This window comes from Heterocephalus glaber, unplaced genomic scaffold (assembly GCF_053883595.1).
Source record: "Heterocephalus glaber isolate CG9 unplaced genomic scaffold, H.glaber_assembly_v1.0 deba00001444, whole genome shotgun sequence".
In the NCBI taxonomy this organism is placed as follows: Eukaryota; Metazoa; Chordata; class Mammalia; order Rodentia; family Bathyergidae; genus Heterocephalus; species Heterocephalus glaber.
The window spans coordinates 3,196,793-3,217,843 of NW_028258297.1; the positions used below are offsets into that span (position 1 = coordinate 3,196,793).

Consider the following 21,051-nt stretch of genomic DNA (forward strand, 5'->3'; position numbering starts at 1 on the left):
TAAAATGTATCAAGTTTGATTCCCAAACATCATAAAGGATAAAACAATACCAGCACATGTCTTTTAACACAAGGGGATGGCCTGCATGCTTGTCATCAAATGCTGTGATTAAAGCCTGTTCTAGTGTGGATGCTGACTGTCCCCAAAATGTTCAGGTGCTCAAGGCCTGGTCCCCCAGATGGCAGCATCAGTAATGGGGGAACCTTTGAGAAGTGAGGTGGGGGAGGGACAGAAGGTGACTGCAGACCCCACCCCTTCCTGTTCCTCTTTCGTTCCTTGTCTTAGGATATACTGGCTTTGCTCCTGCCACACCCCTCTCACCACAGCATGCTTACTGCTTATTCATCACAGGCCCAAAGCAACAGGGCCAATCAATCATGAATAGAACAAGGGAGCCTCCAGGATTGTGAGCCAATGGAAGGCTTTTCCTTTTATAAGTTAATCCTCTCAATTATTTCTTTACAGTGATGGAAAGAAAGCTCACAGCCCTCTCTGTTAAATGACTGACAACAAAGCATAGTCCCTTCCAGTCCCTAGAACATTGTCCACTCAGTGATGCTTGAGTTTGAGAAACTTCATCTAAGATACCTTCAACTGAGCCCAAAAAGTTTGTGAATTTGCTTATATGATCAATGTCACCAACATCATTAGCATCAGGAGAGTTGCTCTCAGCCAGTCTGCATTCATCTCCTGATCCATTTAATATTGGTGAAATGTCTTCCTCTGCCAATTTTCCCCTCACTGCCATTACAGGTGGAAAATAAGAAATTCTAAACTCTTTACTCTGTTCAACAAAAGCCTTTAAAAAGGACTTCAAAAATGTTATCTCCAGATTTCTTTTATATCTTCTTGAAAGATACCGTGATCATTTGGCAACACAAGAAGAACCTCAAAGCTCATATTGAAATAAGTGGTTTATTTCACTATTACGATTCTTGATACACCTCCTACCTTCTATTCTCTTATTGTCTTAGTCTCTTTACTAAGATTGTGAATAATCAATGAATAGTGATAAAATAATACCTATAAGGATAAAATATGAAACTATTTCCAGATATAAAAAAATAAATAGCATTAAGATCTAATAATATGTCCTAAATTTATTGTTTAAAAGTCCAAGGGATTGGTAGGGTGATTGCAAGTGAAAAAGGATTTCACTATATTTTTCAAGCATAAATGCTTTTGTTCTTTGAGGAACAATAAAAGTGATGAAGCAGCTAGGAATGGTGTTAGTCCTTGCACTCAGTAGGCTGAGGCAAGAGGATCATTAGAGCCTATTGATTAAAGACAAGCCTGGAAAACATAGCAAGAAAATTTAAAAACGAAAAAAGGCATGAAACAGCAATCCTTAGAGATGGTTTGAAACATTCAAACAGGAAACTCCAAGACTAACCTTGGGTCAAATGGACCCTGCTGGTATCCAGGGACTCAGTCCCCTCCTTCTACACACAAGACACACAGAGCCACCAGGAGCCTGAGCAGAGCCCTCCACCCTTTCCACGAGCCATCTGAGGGCCCTGTGTGTGCCCCACCAAACAAGCCGAACATCATGTGAGATGTAAAGTCTCAGTCGTAAGAATGACCCTACATTTGTAGAATTCAAAGAAATTTTAAAACAGTCCCCGAATCTGGGCTAATTTGTTTATAAAGAATGTTTACATTTGCTTTTGGATCATTAATTTTGTTTTTACTTTGTTTTGAGTTTAGAACTTAAAAAATTCTTCTGGCCAGGTCTGAGCAGCTCATGTGGAGCAGAGAGAATAATACATTCTCCTGTCGGGTCAGTAAATACTCAAGACTAACTTTCTGCTCGGCTGGCGCACGCGCACACACACACACACACACACACACACACACACACACACACGTGCTCCAGCAAGGGCCTGTCTTGCATTCTATCCTTTTGTTGGGGATCTATTGTAGAGTCGCTAACTAACAGCCCTTGTCCGGAATCCGACAGGAAGATAATTAGCAGTGTCCATCCCCCTCCTCTGCTGGCCTGTAGGCCTGCACACACTGTCTGGTAATGGAGGTCATCAAGGGGAGATCTGGATGCCCACCCTGGCCCCAAGGCCCAAGTAGGTAAGCGTTTATTAAAAAGATGCATCAGTACTGTCTGAGGCGCTGCCTGTCTGTCCTGAATTGCTTCTGGAGGACTCTTGCTTTGAAAGGAAAGCTCCCCAGCCAGCCTGTGCAAGGAGCTGTGGGGAATTCAGAGCTAAACTTGGGAGTGGCTACTGCCTGTTGGGTGACCACAGCGATGCAGGTTCCAGCCCAGGGGCAGGTTGCTGCCAGACTCAGGAGGTGGAGGCCAGATGCAACTCGGGAGAGAGAAGTGACCCACATTGTGTGCTTGTAATCTGCTTAATGACTGGTTGTTTTCCAAGAACTTTCTGAAGCTTCAGGGTATTTCTCTCTGAACTTTCAAACACCAACACGGTGAATGTGACCGGCCTGGGGAAGAGGATTTGGCTTTAATCCAAATTTATGCAAAAAACTAAGTAAACTTCAGAATTATTTTCATTCCCTTCTATAACAACAATTCCCATCTTGTCTCACTGTGATATCTGAAAACCTTGGGCTTTGCATAGAATCTGATTGCTGAAATAAACACAATTTGTCCCAATCCTCTGGCTATGAAACTATAGGAGAGAAAGCATCAATGTTTTCCTCTCTCTACTCTGCCTGGCTGACATCCAAGATACTTTACTGAAAGGTCACTTTCAAAATGTATTGCTACCTTCCCTACTGGATGGGCTAGAGCAGGGCCCAGCTCTGCCTCACCGGTGGATACTGACTTTGAAAACCTTCATGCTCTGAGACTCTGGGAAACCCCACCTTAAACACAATCCCAGCTAACAGAAAAGAGGTAATGAAATCACCATATCTCCAACCACAGAACTAAATGGCTGTACAGAGAAGAACTACTTGCTCCCTCGCTACCCTCTCCCTTCACCAGCTGTGCTGAAGAGGACAGGGGAGCCTTGCAGCCCCTGGAGAAGCCCTGCTGGGGAGGACACAGGTTGAACAGACCTTCACTGTCCACTTTTGGGTCCTGTCGCTCAGCAGCCAGCATAAGCTCTCAAGAACTGTGCTTCACAAGATGGGAGCCACACCACCCATGTAAATTGAAAGGAGTTAAAAATCAAACAAGTAAAAATTCAGTTCCTCAAGTCACATGAAGTCATGGCAGCTGCGGATTTAGCTCAGTGGTTTCGCCGCCTGCTGCACAAGTGCGAGGACCCGAGTTCGATCCCCGGTACCAAAAAACAAAAAAAATAAAATACAGTATAAGATAAATAAATAAATAAATAAAAAGTCATGGCAGTCCTGGCTCCCTAACTCAGGAGCTACATGGCCAGTGGGCAACATGCATGCCAGACAGCGCAGGCAGAGAACACAGCATGAGAGCACAGCGCTGGTCACTGAGACAACTCGCGGTTACAGCCACCTCTCTCAACACAGACACCAACATGAACACAGGAAGGAGCACAGTCTCATTATGAGTGATGCGCAGGAAGGTGAGCATCCACAGGCAGAGGAACAAAACTCAAGGCCAGCTCGCAACCTGTGCAAAACTCAACAAAATGGATCAACAACCTAAGTTGAAAGCCTGAAACTATAAAACTACTAGAAGACAATACAAGGGAAACACTGTGAGATGTCAGCATAGGTAGGCGATGCTTTCTTGCATGAGACCCCAAAGCACAGGCAACAAAAACAAATGGGATTGTATCACACCAAGAAGCTTCTGCACAGCAAAGAGAACAACAGAGTGAAGAGCCTCAGAACAGGAGAAAATACGTGCAAGCCATTTGTTCAACAAGAGAGTATTATCCAGAATATATTAAAAAAACCCAGCAAAATAATCCAATTTAGAAAGGGGCAAATGATCTGAATAAACATTTCTCGAAAGAAGAAATACAAACTACAAATGCATGTCCATGAAATACACGTGTGAAAAAAAGCTTAACATCATTAGCCATCAGGGAAATGCAAATGCAAACCATAATAAAATATCATTTCACCCCAGTTGGAATGGCTGTTATCTGAAAGACCAAAAAATACAAATGCTAGTGAGATTACAGAGAAAGGGGACCTCTTAAGTGCTACTGCTGGGAGTGCAGCCACTAGGCATTATGGAGGTTCCTAAAGATAGATCTACCGCATGATCCAGAAATTGCATGTCTGGTGATGTATCCAAAGGAAATAAAGTCACAATAGCAAGGCGATCCCTCAATAGCTGATAGCTCTTAGGCAGAAAACACATACACTGCTTGGAGGAAGCCAGATTCACCAAAGCTAAGAGACAGAATCCAGCCCAAGTGCTCACTGATGAATAAATGGAGACATATACACAATGGAATATTATCCAGCCATCAAAAAGAACGAAATCCTATCACTTGCAGAAACGTGAATTGGATCTAGAGGACATTATATTTAAGCGAATTAAGTCGACAAAGACAGACAAATACTGTATCACTCTTTCTCTCATGTATAGATGCTTTTAAAAAAAAAAATCTATCTAAATGTAGAATAGAGATGTCTGGACACTGGGCCCCAGGCAGGAGGAAGATACAGGGAGGTTGGTTAACAGGTACTAAACACTGATATAAGGACTAAGTCCTGGTGTTCCACAGCACAGTGGGGTGAGCACAGCTATTATTTATTTTTTTAAAAGCTAGAAAAAAGGAGCTCAAAGCTTCTAAACATAAATGATAAAGAGATGGAGATGCTAAGTACACTAATCTGATCAATGCACATGATACACATGTATTAAAAGATCACACTGTATTCTCAGTAATATTCACAATTACTATGTAGTCACCAAAAGTAAAAATTTGGAAAAAGCAAATAAGAACAAATACAGAAAAGGCGCAGAGTGCTGCTGGGCAGAGCCACTCTGGAGCACACGTGGGCATGCCAGTTCCCCAGGCCTCTGCCGTCCAAATTAAATGGCACCCTTGAGCAGAAGCGAACATTAGGGGCTCAAGAGGGCAAGCTGAGCACCTCCCACCATCTGCCACCACATTCAGCCAAATAAGCCCCACCTAGCTAGGCCTGGTGGTGCACACCTGTAACCCCAGCACTCAGAAGGCTGAGGCAGGAGGCTCACCACAAGTTCAAGCCCAGCCTGGGCTACACAGTGAGTTCAAGGACAGCCTGAACTATCTAATGAGATCTTGCCTCAAAAAACAAACAAGCAAACAAACAAAACCAACCAAAAAACAAACATGCCTCACCAGAGAACAGAACCTGTGCGTTGTCTACATTAGTCTCTCTGTGCTTCCACTAGTGCCAGGTTCCCTGAAAATCCTGACGCGGAGGAACTTCTCTCACTGAAGAAGGAAAACTGCCACTTGCACCTCGGGGCAGGCTGGGAGCTGGGGGACTTGACTGTCCCCCCACCCTGCTCAGGATACACGCTGCAACTATGACACACTTAATTACTTTTTTTTGGAGAAAATGGTTCTGAAAAGAAAGTGACTCACTAGGACTGGTGATGGTCACAAACAGGCCCGAGGTGGGCACACATGGCCGGCAGCGCACAAGCAAAACACACACCATGTCTGGAGGGAAGACACACAGTGTTCACCAACTACCTGCCTGCCAGGATTTCCTCCCTACATACAGGACAACAGGGCCAACACACAGCCACCCCAGCCACGCCCTCCACAGCCTGCAGGACCAGGAAAAGGCCCAGCTGGCAACGGCACAGGCACCCTCCCATGGCCACCGCCAAGGTTTCGTGGTGGCAGCCAACAACTGTGGGAAGAAAGAATGGAACAGCAAGAGGGAGACACCCTGGTTCCTTCTGCGAAGCAAGTGCAAGGAGAAAACCTAAGGAAAACAGCACTGTGCAGAAACCCTGCACACACCCTCACTTGGGAAGGCACATAGACCCAGACAGAGCCCCCGCCAGCCTCGCCTCACCTCCTCTTCCAGGGGCAGCCGTGGGGACAGGGCTTGGGCTGCGGGGACAGGGCTGGAGCTCCAGGCAGAAACCTGCAAACCACCCGCAGCCAGGAAGGGGTGGCTGTTCCTCTCACAGAGGTGACATGGCCAGGAGGCTCTCAAGGATCCCATGTGATATGTAATTAAGCACTTAGCACAGCGTCTGACACAGTGAACTCATTAATAATTGCAACTCAGTGTCAGTCTGAGGAGCACAGCACTTACACCTTCTAAAAACCCAAAAATGCCTACACCAGAGAAGATGCCTCACCTCGTAACAGCACAGTGAGGCTTTCCTTAACAATTAATCAGTGAACAAGCAGAGATCTGTCTCCTCAGCCTGCAACAATGAACTGGAAATGCCAAGAAAGTGACAGCACACAGACTATAAGAATTTCATAACTAAATGCCATCAACTTTTTTACACCCAATGGAATTTCTATGAATAAAAATAATAATATGCAATAATCAGTAATAAATACGTCTCCACCTCAAAAGTAAGCTTTGTTGGGTTGCTCCTGACCACACTTCCATGTGTGGTTTTCCCTATCATGCAGGCCTCAGGTCTAGGGAATAGGATCCATACAATTCCTAACCCTATAAGCCAAGAACAGGGTCAGGCATCTTTCTTAAGCAGGAGCCCCGGCCTTCATGACACGTCATCACACCAGAGCTGAAGCGGCACTGGATGACCGAGCCACTTGTCCCCACACTGGGATGCAGGCTACTTGATGTATTTACTCAAAAGCTTCCAAAGGCCCTGGACTGAATTACCGAAGCTTCTGCATATCAAATTCTGTGGCATCTATGTGAGTAGCGTGAAAGTGGGGCACACCTCTAATGTGTATTTGTTTCCTCTGAGCAGGAACCACTTCAGCAGTGACAACAATTTAAAACAGAAATGAAGAGAGACTCACTTAAGAGGAAAGAATTAGGGGAAATGTAAAACTGTGTTCCATGGACCAGAAGAGAATCTGCTCTCTGAAGAAAGAAGTTTTAAAGGCTGCACAAGAGTCCAAGTTAAAGAGGATAAAAATCTCGGTATTTGGAGGACCACACTGAAATGAGGCATAACTCTGACAGTGTATCACTAAGGAACACTGTAAACTAGAGAAACCAATCCTGACAACATAGCCATCAGCTGTGAGCCTGGAAATCACATGGCTAGTGGAGCCTGTGGCACCTCTGAGAACCCCTTAGACCCTGTCCATAGTCGAGGGTGAACAGGAGCGACCAGATCTGGGTCTCCAGCCAGAGGCCCTCAATAAGCCACTCAGTCCCTCCATACCCTTCCTTCTAATCTAAGGCAGCAGCATCTACCTCTGCTGGCTGCCAGGGAGAAATAACAGTATGCACACAGACAGGTTGAATTACAGGCTTAGCCTAGTGAATTCGTGGAAGGGAAGGAAGCCACGCCCCTTCTCTGGCCCCATAATCCTACCACACTAAATATTGCATGGGCTTTCCTTGCAAAGATAATAGGGAAGCCAGGATTTATATGTGAGGAGAAGCTCAAAATTCTCAGATCCAAGTATCAGAGGCCCCAGGTCCTACCGACTTACGAGACTTTGAGGGTGGTTTCAACAACCCACAATTTCACTTTGAAAGCAAACCCAAACCAACCATTACCATGTGCACACAACACTGCAAGTACTCAGACAGTGCTGGGCACAATGTGACACACAGAGGCCTTCACCTCCAGGGATGCAGACAAAGGCTGGACTTGTGTGCTCTGCCTAGAAGAGGGAAGCAGACCCAGGGATCAAGACTATGGAAAGTAAAGTTCCAGGAACAAGGTCAAAGGCCAAGGAAGAAAGGGATTTTTTCTGAGTAGCTTGCAATCACATAGGTTTTACTTCACTGTCTGTAAGAAATCCAAGCAGCCTCCTCTGCATGAAAGTCTATCAGAGACATACATGATACATTTTACAGGCCGTGTGTCCAAGAACTGCTCACAGTGACCACTCTTCTGCTGCCTTCCAGCCCAAGGGCCGGGGTCCAGTCCTGTGGTGGGGTCACCCCAAGCCAAGTCCAGAGGGACTGTCAGGCAGGCATTTGCTTCTGTCACACTAGCACACTCCCTGTGTGTTAGTTACTTTTCTCTCGTTGCTAAGACAAAACACCCAACACCCAAAGTTGAAGGGGAAGAGGTTTATTTGGCTTACAATTCATAGAGGTTTCAGTCCATAATCGGCCGACTCCAAGGCCGGGATGACAAACAGGCATTGCAGAGGAAAAACAACATGGTGCACACAAGGTGGCAAAGACAACGAGAGAGAGACTTCACCATGTCTTTCTGCCTTTTATTCCATCCAGACTATCCAGATTAGAGCAGTGCTAAACCACTCAGTCACGTGTAGTGATTTAGTAATCATATGCCCTTCATCCCACCATCACACATTACAGATTCAGCCACCTCTAGCCAAAATGAGGCTTTGGGGGGACATCCAGACCTCAACCATAACACCCTGCAAAGGACTGCGGGCATACACAGACACACAGACACACAGACACACAGACACACATACACACACACACACACACACACACACACACAGAGGTATGTGCCCTTGTTCTTGCTCGGTTTCTAATTAGGCCTACTGAATAAGGCATGTTTAGGTTGAAAACTCTAATGTCAATACTAGAGAGGGTATTAACTGCTCCTGGACTTCAACTAATTCACTGAGTTACTTAACATAGTTGAGCTCTAGGCCATATTGGAACAGTCTCACATGTAAACACTACAGGGTCTACAAATGAATGAAGTGTATCTGTAAGCACACACACAGATGGATGTCCTGTCCTGAGTCCATCAGGGACCTATTAATAATTCATGTTAGAAGACACCAAAGACAGGGGAGATGGCAAATCTTGTACATGGCTCGTGGGAATATATATTTAACACTCTTTGTGGAAAATAACCTAGCAAGCATTATCAACTCAAAAATACTCATAGCTCTTAATTCGGTAATGCTTCTTCTAATACTGCGAAAATCCAAAATGCAATCAAGATGCTGCGTGTGCTATCAATAACAGTGAACAAGTAGAAACAACGCAAATGTTGGTCAGCAGAAAATTAAAACTTTATGATTTCTCCTCAAACCAGAATAATGGAGTTCTTTTTAAAATTATTTTTATTGGGATATAATTCATATACCACACAATTCAGTCACTTAAAGTGATTTTTAGTATATTCACTAGTGATGGCAACCACTAGCACAATCTAATTTTAGAATATTTTGTTCCCCCAAAGGAAATCCTATATCCCTTAACAGGCAATGCTCATACTCCCACATTCTAATATCTCCACACCTCTGACAGCTGTGTGTTTATCGTCTATCTTTTTCATAGTGCTCTCCTAGTGGGTATTAAGTGGTATCTCAGTGTGGTTTTGATTTGTATTCCCTGATGATTAATGATGCTGGCCACCTTTTCATGTGTTTATTGGCCATTTGTACATCTTCTTTGGAGAAATGTCTATTGAAACATTTTGCACTTATAAATCAGATTGTCTCATTGGGTTTAAGAGTTATTTTATATACAAGACAAGTCTCTTTTCAGATATAATTTACAAACATTTTCTCCCATTCAGTGGGGTGCCTGGGAATATCACTTACCTCTGAAAGTTCTCATTTGACAAAGTCCACTTTACCTATTTCTTTTTCTTTTGTCATTTTTGCTTTTGGCATTGTATCTAGGAAACCATGGCCTGACCCAAAGTCATGGAGACTTACTCCTACATTTTCTTACAAGAGTTTTACGGCATTAGTCGTAATGATCTTACAATGTAGATCTATAATTCACTTCATTTTTATTACTGTAAGAAGCAGGAACAGAACTTTATTCTTTTGCCTGCTGATATCTGGCTAACCTAGGAACATTTGTTAAAAAAGACAATTTCCCTCACTGAATTCCCTTGGAATACTTGTTAAAATCAATTGACCATAAGTGTGAAGGTTTATTTTTAGACTCTCATTTATATTCAATTGATCTACATCCAAATGGCAATATGATAATGTCTTAATTATTATAGTTTTACAGTACGTTTTGATATCAGAGCATGCAAGTCATCAAACTTCTTTCTCTCCACACCCCACACTGGTCTGGCTATCCTAAGTATCTTGAGTTTCCATATGAATTTTAAGATAACCTCGTCAATTACTGCCCCAAAGCCAGCTAGTTCCTTCAGACAGATTGTGCTAAATCTTTAGATCAATTTAGGAAGCACTGCCATCTGAACAATATTAAGTCTTCTAACCCATAAATATGACATAAATGTCTTCCCATTCATATACATCTTCCTTAATTTCTTCCAACAATGCTTTGTAGTTGTTAGAGTACAAGTCTTGCATCTCATGTGCTAAGTTTATACCTAAGCATGTTATTCATTTTGATTTTAACAAAACTATTTTCATTTCATTTTCTAATTATTCACTGCAAGCATATAGACTATAACTGACATTTTATCTTGGACTTCTACAGCCTCAATGAATTTATCAAATATCATAGTTTTTTGTGGATTCTTGCAGATTTTTTACACATAAGGTACAGCATCTATAAACAGTTCACTTTCACTTCCTCGCTTTCATTCTGAAAACACTGTGGGTTTTGTTTCATGTTCTGTCTTAACTGCTCTGACTACAACTAACACAACTGTAAGTACAATTGGAGAGAGCAGATAACCTCCTCTTTTCTTGATCTCAGGGGGACGCCCCCACTCTTTCCCACTAAGCATGGTGTAAGTCATAGGATTTTCATGGAAGCCTTTATTTGGGTCTCCTCCTGTTCTTAGTTTGTTGGATGTGCTCATCATCAAAAGGTGCTGGGTTTTTGTCAAATGTTTTATTTGTATTAAATGAAATAATCATATGGTTTTTGTCCTTTGTTAATAAAGTATATGACACTGGCTTTCATGTGTTGAAACACCCTTGCATTCATGAAATAAATTCCATTTGCAATGACACGCCCCCCCTTTTATGTATAGTGGTGCATTCAGTTCTGTTAGTATTTTGTTGAGAACTTTTATATCTATCTTCATAAGTGACACTGGTCAGTAGTGATGTTTTTGGTTTTCATATAATGGCAATAATGGCCTATCCAATTAGCTGGAAAGGGTTTCTTCTCTATTTTTAGAAGAGTTTTGTGAACAAGTATTATGAATTCTTTATTAAAAGTAAAATTCACAAGTGAAGTCATCCTGTCTAGGATTTCTTTGTGGAAATTTTTAGATTACTAATTCAATCATACATATATCTGAATATGGTGTGTACATGAAGTAAGAGATTTATTTAAAGGAATTGGCTCATATAGTTCTAAGAACTGGAAAATCTGAAATCTGTAGGGCAGGCAGATAGGCTAGAAATGCAGACAGTGCTCCTTTCCTGCAGTCTTGAAGTCCTGCTTCTTCAGGAAACCAATCTTTGCTGTCAGGGCCTTCAACTGATGAGACGAGGAGGCCGGTTTGCACTGTGGAGGCAATCTGACTGACTCAGAGTCTATGATATAAGTGTCACTCCTACATGAAATCACCTTCGCAGCAACACTGGACCGGCATTGACCAAGCAACTGGGCACCACAGCCTGTCTAAGTTGACACAAAATTCATCAGCACAGTCAGCTTCGGTATCTGTATTTTTCTAGGAATTTCTCCATTTCGTCTACATTACATAATTTGTAGGATTATGCATAGAATTCCCTTCATGCCACATGTTCCCAAAATTATTCATGATTTTAGTAACTTGGCTGTTTCCCATCCCCCTGGAACTTGGTCAGTCTACATAAAAATTTGTCAATTGTGTTGATACTTTCAAAAAACTATCTTTAGTTTTGTTGATTCCCTCTGCTGTTCTAGTCTCCATTTCATTTATTTCTGTTGTAGTTGTCAATATGTCCTCCCTTCTGTTTGCTCTGGCTCTACTTTGCTCTTCTTTTTGCAGTTTCTGGCAGTAGCAGTGAACAGTATGCGACCTTCTTCTTTTAGCTCAGTCCGAGCAACCGTAAGTTTCTGTCCAAGACCGCTCCAGGGGCACCCCACTGCCATGCTTGTACGCTCTTTGCCTCACGGTAATTCCTAATTCCCCTTGTGATTTCTCTTTTTGGCCCTTTGGTGATGTGTGGTCTGTTTAAAATCTCTGCACATGCGTCAACTTCTCCAGATGGCTGCAGACTTCTAACCTAATCCAAGTGTCATGGAAGAACGTGTCAGGCATGATTTTCCCAAGGCCTACGCAGGGGCCTGGCTTACGTTGGTCCTAGCAACCGCTCCCTGTGCTCTGGAGAAGAGCGCACCTTCTGTGCTACTGGGAGTCGTGCTCTGCATGTGTCTGTCAGATCGGCTTGGTTTCCAGTGATGTTCAATTTTCCACTTCCTTGTTGGCCGCCTGTCCACCCACTGTTGGAAGTAGTATGTCACTTCTTTATAAAACGACATTTTTTAAAGTATTGGCTTTGGATAAATGCTTAGATAGTAAAAAGAAAACAATACTGAAATGTGTGTGCATAACACAATAGCTATCAACAAAAAGGCAAGGGAAGGTCGCCAAGCATTCCAGAGACAGTCTCTGGCATGTGCAGTCTCACTGCCAGTGAATTTTCCAATCTGCCCACAGTGAGTCCATTACTCTGATCATTTTCAAAGTATCTATGCGGGGCACATGGAACACAAATGAGCTGGGGCTACCCGACGACAAGCACCTGTTCTCTTCTTGCCTATCCCGCTGGCCTTCCCAGGGCTCCCACCCACTGCCCCTGTGGAACAAAACAGCTACAGAACCCACCTGGCCAGGCACGCTGGCCTTTACCTCCCAGGCCTCCTGAGAGGAACTGTGGGCCACACAAGCACTGCGCTGCGAGACGCACTCAGGAGGAGGAGCAGATGTTCTAAGTGTAGCCTGGGTTTACAACACAAGCAAAAACCAAAGTACAATGCGGTAAAACTTAAATGCAAACAAGGAAAAGTTAGAGCAAACCATTTATAAAACTAACTTACCAATGAGAAACCGGCAATAGCTCTTCCTCTCCCTGCCCTGTAAAGCCCTGTTTATCCTCTGATCTGGTGGTAAAATTCAGCCCCAGTAAACTCTCTGCAGTGTTTCTCTCCTATGTCCGCCAGACCCTTGTGCAAACTGACTTCTATGCTCCAGGAGTTGCCTGCTGAAATGCTCTCTAGCAAAACTAACACGCTTTAATTAAGAACCTAAACTTCTAAAATTCCAACTTATAAATAGGAATATAAAGATAAAAATTCTTAATGTTCTTAAGTAACTGCAGTGTTTATTCTGGTCCCTTTCCATATTTGCTTCCAAGTGTAATTTAAGAGAAAATGACATACAAAATCACATCAGTCTAAGCTGAAACACGCTGACGATGACAGTTGTAAAATACTCTTCATCTTACAAAACACAGTCATCATCATTCCTCTCCTGTAGCCCAGTTAACATACAATTACTCCAAAGGGCCCTGTCAAAACTGTTTCTAAATTTAAACAGCAAAGATGTATGGGGGGGGGGGATAATACTTCTTTGTTTTTCTCTATGCTGAAAGTATTTATTTAAATTAAAAAACCATTCTTGATTTCAATTGTGCAATTCAAGGAGACTGAATAATGTTTCTTAATTTTAAAACAAATTAAACATTCCTAAAAGGAATATGATAGGCACTATTTGAAAAATATAGGCTTTACTTAAAAATTATACCATGCCTAGGGGTGGAAAAGGGGGAAAAATGAACAACTGGAGAACTGTTTCATGAATTACCCAACATCATCTCAGCACAATATTATGTGCAGGAGGTAGAAATGATCTATACAAAGATTTCTTAATAATATAGGGAAAACTTTATTTTATAAGAAAAAGCCTGAAACAAAATACATAATATGCTTCTGACTGCATAATATCGCACTGAGAACATGCGCAATGCACAGAGAAAAGACTCAGAGGGAAGATGACATCGGCTAATCCACAAGTGACAGTGGGCTCAAGCAAGCCTCCTCATGGCTGTGTTAGCCCCAGAACCTGAGGTAACCCCTGGACGGGCTGTGCCCAGACCCGCAGAACAAGGGACCAGTGGAAAAACAGCTTAGGCTGAAGGCTGCACATCCGCCTTCCTCCCTACCCAACACTAGACATGCCCCCACAGGACCAGAGAACAGAAGTGCAGGTAACTCTGCCTCCAGCCAGGATCTGCAAAAGCAGCCCAGGCCCTGGCCCTGTCCCACCAGCCAGCTCAGAACTGAAGGGAGGTAGGGCAGGTGCAAGGAATTTCCAGGGCACAGCAAGCACGCCTCTCCTGCAAGGGGCGGAAGTGGAGAACCCTTTCTCATCCTCCCTGGAAAGAAAATCTTAAGCAAAGAAGGAGAGAGGCACAGATAAATATTTTCAACAGTGGGACAATCAAACATTTCAAGCTTCTCCTTCATACTTGCCTATACCTTCCAATAGCTCTACACTCAGTATTTCCCTTAGATTTAAAAGCTGATGTTTTTTTCTTTTTATTGCATGATAAATAGAAACATTTTTCAGGATTCCACTTAGTACCAGAGTACACAGAGCTTCTATTCTGTGCACAGCATTATACACATAAGAATGTCCAGCGGGTCAAGGAACCAGTGACCCAACAGAGAGTGACAGAGCAGGGAAAATCCAGCTTCTGTGTTCTCCGAGAAATGCTCTCTCTCCTCCTTGTTTCTCTGACTCTGATCACCCTGGACAGCCTCCTGCCGAAGATCAGCAACCCCTTCTTGCCAGGAAACAGGTCATCTAGTTTGAGAAGGCAAGGTCCTCTTCAAATAATGGATCACCTCCCACATCCTGTTTCAACTCAAAGAGGATATTGTGGAGAGGCTTCTAAGTGCTGGCAGGCACCCACTGAGACCCAGACAGAAGCAGCTCTGCTCAGATGTGGCAGGCTGCTGCTTTCCACCTAGAAGATCACAGTCCCAGGCGCTGTGCTCCAGGATTCTTCTCCTCCCAGGAGAAGCAGGAGGAGCACACAGCAGGCGAAGTCTTTGCTTTCCCGAGCACACAGCACATTCATACTCCCAGGAAAAGCCCCAACCCTGCTTGGACATTGCAATCAGACTGAGGTCACTGCCTGAGAAGCCCTGGCAGAATCCCAGGCCCAGGGGCTCTCTTACACCTCCAATTAACTGCAATTGTTTGCCACATTACAACTTTGAAGAAAGAAAACGCAGTAACCACACAAGCATGTCAGGAGGCAGTGACCATTCAGACTGAGACCCACGCCACCTACCCTGCAAGCATCTGGACCGTCACCTGACAGCCTGGGGCTGATGCCACAGTGCTGCCAAAGCACTCGGTCATCCGAACTGCAGAACCTTATTGCCAGGTTTTACCTCTGAAGAAAAAAAAACATCTGTGCAGATCTTCTGTAAGCACAGTACCTGAGGGTCACCTGCTTCAAGACCAAGCACACCAGGGGTTCAGCGATCCACACAGGCCCTCAGGAAGCCTTCACCCGGTGATTTACCAGGCTCCCTGAGGCCACAACCAAAGTGAATGCAGGAAAACTGGGACCTGAGTACACATTCCTCAGTCTCAGGTGCACCCTGAGACTGGATCTAGGTTCCCCCTGTGGCTCCCCAGCACCCTCATCCAGCCCTCCCCCAGCCAGCACTCATCGCTGCCTCATGGGCACTTTAGTTCCAGATGGGCTTCTCTGCTGCTCCCCACATCCCCAAGCTCCTGTGAGCCCTGCTGAAATGTCACCGGCTCAGGGAGCCTCCTCTGACCACCTCAGCTATGCCGCCTCTTGATAACATGAATGCTAATTACTTTAATTAAACTTTTTAATCACTCATCTAAAATCTGTCTTCCCAATACGATGAGCTCCAAGGGGCCAGGAACCAGCCGTTCCTCATTTATCTCTGTCCCCAGCACAGCAGAGGGTCAGCAGGCACTCAGACAAGGTGGGATCTCCCTGCGGGAAGGCCAGCACCGTGGGGTGCAGCCTGGAGTCTGCAGACGGACAAAACTTCCACCCTGGAAGGGAGCAAGGTGGTGCACCACACACTTTACAGAGACGTCAGGCCTTACAGCATAATGAGAGATTGGCCTGGGCCATAATAACAAACATTCTGGATCCTGGGAAGCAAGACTGGAAAAGTACTACAAATCCAACAATCATATTTGAAATCCAGATCCCAAATTTTTCAAATGTCCACTAATAAAAGGTACATTTTACACAGATGTTCCAAAGCGACACTGTACACCCAAGTCAATGGCAGGTGTGTTCGTGTGTGTGTGTGTGTGTGTGTGTGTGTACACAGATACACACTCGCACGTGTGTGCAGCAGGTCTGCAGGGAGAGCCTCTCAGAGATGAGCTGAAGCTTCCATTTGCAGAGCACACACTCCATTTCTCCCGCATGTTCTTTCTCCTGGACAATTAACGTCATGGTCATGTCCCTTCATCCTGTCTTGCTAATAATCAGGGAAATGCATTAAGAATCGCTTGGGTCTTACAACATAAGTTGGTGGTAAAGTAGTTAAGACAAACTTATTTACCACATTAATTAAATGGTCTATTTAACATGGAATATCAATTCTCTAATCACATCTCAGTTGAACTTCTTCTTTCAATTAACAACTCTGAGGGCTACTGACAGAGGTCCTACTGTTCCCGGATCATTAGGAACATTTTCATTATCTGTCAAACGAGGGAGTGAGAAGCAGAGTGCAGGCGCTGAGGAGCGGCCTCTCCCTGCTTAAGCGATGATTAGGGAGGGAGCGTCAAGGGGTCTCATTAGTTGCTTAGCAATGAGAAGACCTCCTATGAAATCATACATGGAAACAGAGTGTGAGGGGTCTCAATAAAACTCACTAAACAGGTATGTTCTCCTCTCTGAGGATGACCTGCCCTCAAATGAACCTGCCTCTCAGGCCACCAGGATAATCAGGCAGGCGGGAGACTAAAATGGCTCAAGCCATTCTCTCAGAAACAAGCAAGGCTAAGCCAGGAGGGGTCACAGGAAGATGCTTTCAAGTCGGTTTTCAACATAAATGCTTCAACGGAGGGCAGAGCCCCTCCTGTGTGTTTACTTGGATTTCACAGATGAATTAAAAAGCACACACACATCACTTTTCCCATTTTTTAAGAATTTACAGGGGGAAATGTAGCTCAGTGGTGCCGCGCCTGCCTGGCAAGTGAAAGGTCCTGAGTTCGATCCCCGATATCAGAAAAAACAAAAAAAGAATTTACAACATGTTTAAAATAGGAGAAGTTATATTAGTTTTTGCTGTTCTAACATAAATGAAAGAAAAATATGCACTATTCGAGAGAAACGGCACAGCCCAAGTAAATCTCTGCGAAGCTAATTATTTTGCGTGTAATTAATATTCCCATGAAACAAAATGTTATCAGCATATCAAAAGTAGAAAAGAGATGAAATGCCACAGCAACAAAGATTTAGTTTTTACCTTGTAGGAAAAATATTCAGTAAGAGTCTTATTGCCTTAACTTTATCAACTTAAATCCAAACCATTAAAGCCAGTGCTTCGATGGCCATTAAAAATAAACCAAATTCCCAAACATATTCATTTCTCTTCCTAATGTTATAAAAAGAAGATATTGACAATGGGGATGATATCTTATCAGTAGTTAAGCATGTACATTTAAAGATGTTTTTTAAAATGGCATCAAAAGCAGAACTCTTATTCTCTACCATTTCTCATCCTTAATATCACTGAACTTAATGGCAATTGTCATTACAGGTATAGGTATGCAGAGTGACACAGCAAGTTCACCAAAGCTCGTGTCCAGTATTTGCCGAAAGCTATGATGGCATGATCTTACCTATGTATTCACAAATGAAGACCACAAAGAAAGGAGTGACCAGGTCATTTATCCCCTGAACATATCCACTGGCAGGATGACGAATGGCCCATATAAATAGGATCCTTTCAAAAATCTGAAAGAAAATGGAACAGGTGGTAGAAAAGGGTAAACAAGTGGAGACTTTAAAATCCATCTACTCTTTTACTTAAAATACCTACTATTAATGTTTTTCATAGTCTTTAATATGAAAATGCAAATACTGCAAGCAAACATCCACTTCAGTTTCTTTGTAAAAGTCCAATGATCTGAACTTTTCATTGACTCCTAAGCACTGTGCAGTATTTCACCAGCCCCCTCAACTCTGTCCTTCCACAAGAGACCTCCCCATTTCTCCAGGCCCACCAGTCATGACTGCAGGTGGCCATCCAAGGCTCGATGGGGCAGTGCATAGCACCCAGCTCTGAACATTTCCTCAGAAATGCCTGGGAGACCAGGTGGGTGCAGGCAGAGGAAAGGATGAAGGATGGAGGATGGATAGATGGACAGATGGATGGAAGGGCAGATGGATGAGACACACAGAGGGAGACAAAGAGAGAGGGAGGGAGGGAGGGATGAATGTATGTGTGCATCCTCTGAATTTCCCCCGAGAGGTAAACAGAGTTCTTTAAGCCCCTGGGAAGTCCTCACCATCCAAGAAGACAGACAGAGACTCAGATGACAGAGCGAGGGATGGGGAGGACCCCAGCCTGCTCTCCCTCCCACAATGCTCACATCCAGTTGATCTTCTTCCTCAGTGTCACTCAGCAACTCCCCCGCCCACCCCGGTGCACCTCCACCTTTGTCTACAAGAAGGATTTTACAGAGATGCAACACAGTCCCACCACCCAACCCGAACATGTGTATAAGCCCACACCCCCTCATGGCTTAAAGACTTCTCCACTTGCTCTATTCCTGCCACCAATGGAGCCTCGGGGCCAGGCTGCAGCTCCCATGCCCCCTAGATCAGGCCCTCCACCAAGGTCATCCCCAGGCCAGCACCCACATGCTGACCACACCGGGTGACAGCACCCTTCCTGCAGACTGTGAGACCTCGGATCTCATTGCCTGGAGGGCCCCATCCTGTGCACTGAGCTGACCTCTCTGGCCTTCAAGGCTCATTTCTGCAGCCATCTGCTCCCTCCCCGGCCTCTTCTTGGAAGAGCCTACTTCCTACTCTGTGACACTTGTTGCTGGCTCCTGCCTGAGTGTGCAGCTCCTCACAGGCCAAGGCCAGGTCTGATGGCTCGGCCACACCTCACAAAAGCAAATCTTGCAATGGAGACATCTGATGTACAAAGAGAGACCTGGAGCCCAGGCTGGGAGCCTCTTCACCCGGACCTCTCCCAGCACCCACACTAGAATCCCATCCGCCGACCCACTGCCTTCTTTAAATGACTAACAAAGAAACCACCACCTATAAGGCCAGAGGCCTCTGATACATATTTGCTGAGTGAGTAATACATTCAGGCACATACATACACACACATTTTTCATTTAGGTCAACAGCTTTCTAGAGAAAACTAACTATTTAAACAAGTTCAAAGATTAAAATCATTTAATAACACAGTACCCTTTAAGGGTTTCTCGTGTATAGAAACTTGGCAATTGGCAGGGAGGCACCAGTGCTCCACACCTTGGTCCCCAGGCAGGTGCCCACGAGCCGCCCCTCTGGTGGGACAGCCTCAAGTTCTGCAGGGAAGTGCATGGGCTCACTAAGGGAAGTTGAGCAATTTCCCCAAAGTTACAGAGCCTTGGGCGGCACAGCCAGGCTTCCACCCTGGCAGCAAGACTGAGTGGGAGTCTTGGAGGCTACGCACAACCACCCCTGCCCTGCTTGGGATCCAAGCATTCCTCTCATGTGACGTCACCAAGGAGAGTAAGGAAGACAGAAGAGCAAAAACTACCCCAACTCATCTGCCACGCCCAAGGTACGGCAGGGAGCAGCCAGGCAGCAGGGCTGGGGTGTATATGCATGAAGGTGTGCATGGTGTGGGTATGGTGTGGGTATGGTGTCATGCTCAAAGCATAAGGCTGGAAGCGGGCCCTGGGCAGACTCAGGTTTCTTAGTAACTAAGGAAAGCTTTCAGTTGGTGCAAATTATTTGGATTTGACTCAACTCATTCTCTCTTGACAACCTGAAAAGTGTATGTTTTAAAACTGTAATCCCACTTATAGGTAAATAAGGGGACACGTAGCTCAAGCACAAAACACCAAGACATCTTACCAGGTAGGCAGCTAAGACCATTCTGGGAGGGTGGCATGGGTGTGCTCCAGCCACCACCCCAAGCTCAGCCCCTGGAGGATCAGGGGAGACCTGCAGCCTCCACAGGGCGCCCTCCCCAGCTCCCTGCACCAGCCCAGCCACCAGCCCAGGGTGCCCAGTCCCATCTCCAGGGGGCCTCCCTGCTACGACTCCTATGCTCTGCACCTCCTGAGCAGCACAGGGTGCTGTGACAGCACAGAACACATCAGGTCACACCTCTAGTCTCCCAGAGATCCCCAGACACTGCATGAAACACAAACTGCTGAGCACAACTCCTGGGCCTGATGTATGCACCCTTCCTCCCTCTCCACCTTACTGCCACCTCCCGGGTCTCTCCACCACACCCAGTCATTCTGTTCCTACACCAAGGCCATTTGCACTTGCTGTTCTTGCCACTTGGAGCCCCCTCCTCCCAAATTTCCTGTGGTGCCCCTAACTTTCAGCACAGGACCTCAGTTCAAAAGCCATCTGCTTAGAGACAGCTTCCTGTACCACTCTACCTAAATCAGCCACTCCTCTGCCACAACAGGCCACCCCAGCCTGCAGCTCTGCCCGTACTGGGGAAGGGGATCGTCCACCTCAGTCGCTGCTGTGCCTTCAGCAGACTGCACGGAAAACCATCAGCATTTCTTCAGATGACCGGAGGAGTGCTGAGAGTGTCCTGGTCACTGTGGGAGCCTGCACTCATGGTCATCTCTCTGGACAGAAAGTACTAGTGCCTGCTGGATCCCATCCTTCTTCCTCCATCGCCAGACTTGGTTCCTTGGTGCCAACCGGGGCCATCTGGCTCCATTCCTGGCAATGCCTGGCAGACCTGAGTTCTGGTGTTCTCTCCTATCTCCTCCCCAGCCATCTCCTCTGTGTCTGTCATCTAATGAGCTCTCATTGCTAGATGCTATGAGGAAAGAGGACCTGGCCCCAACACAGAGCGACAGGTGCCGTGGGACTACTGTGCCCTGCACCACATGACTACACAGTTACTCTTCAAAGAATGCACTGAGCC

The 21,051-nt window shown here is 45.0% G+C and overlaps 1 protein-coding gene across 19 annotated transcripts in view; it reads right to left on the minus strand.

The window, feature by feature from the left end:
• Tbc1d22a (TBC1 domain family member 22A) overlaps window positions 1-21,051 on the minus strand; it is a 448,179-nt gene that overhangs the window by 301,768 nt on the left and 125,360 nt on the right. For all 19 annotated transcript variants that reach the window (XR_015452208.1, XR_015452207.1, XR_015452209.1 and 16 more), the window contains one exon: window positions 17,765-17,879. Coding sequence is in view for 16 of the 19 variants with exons in the window: in XM_087213680.1 (XP_087069806.1) it covers window positions 17,765-17,879 (115 nt within the window). In the remaining 3 variants the exon portion in view is untranslated. The remainder of the gene's footprint in view (window positions 1-17,764; window positions 17,880-21,051) is intronic.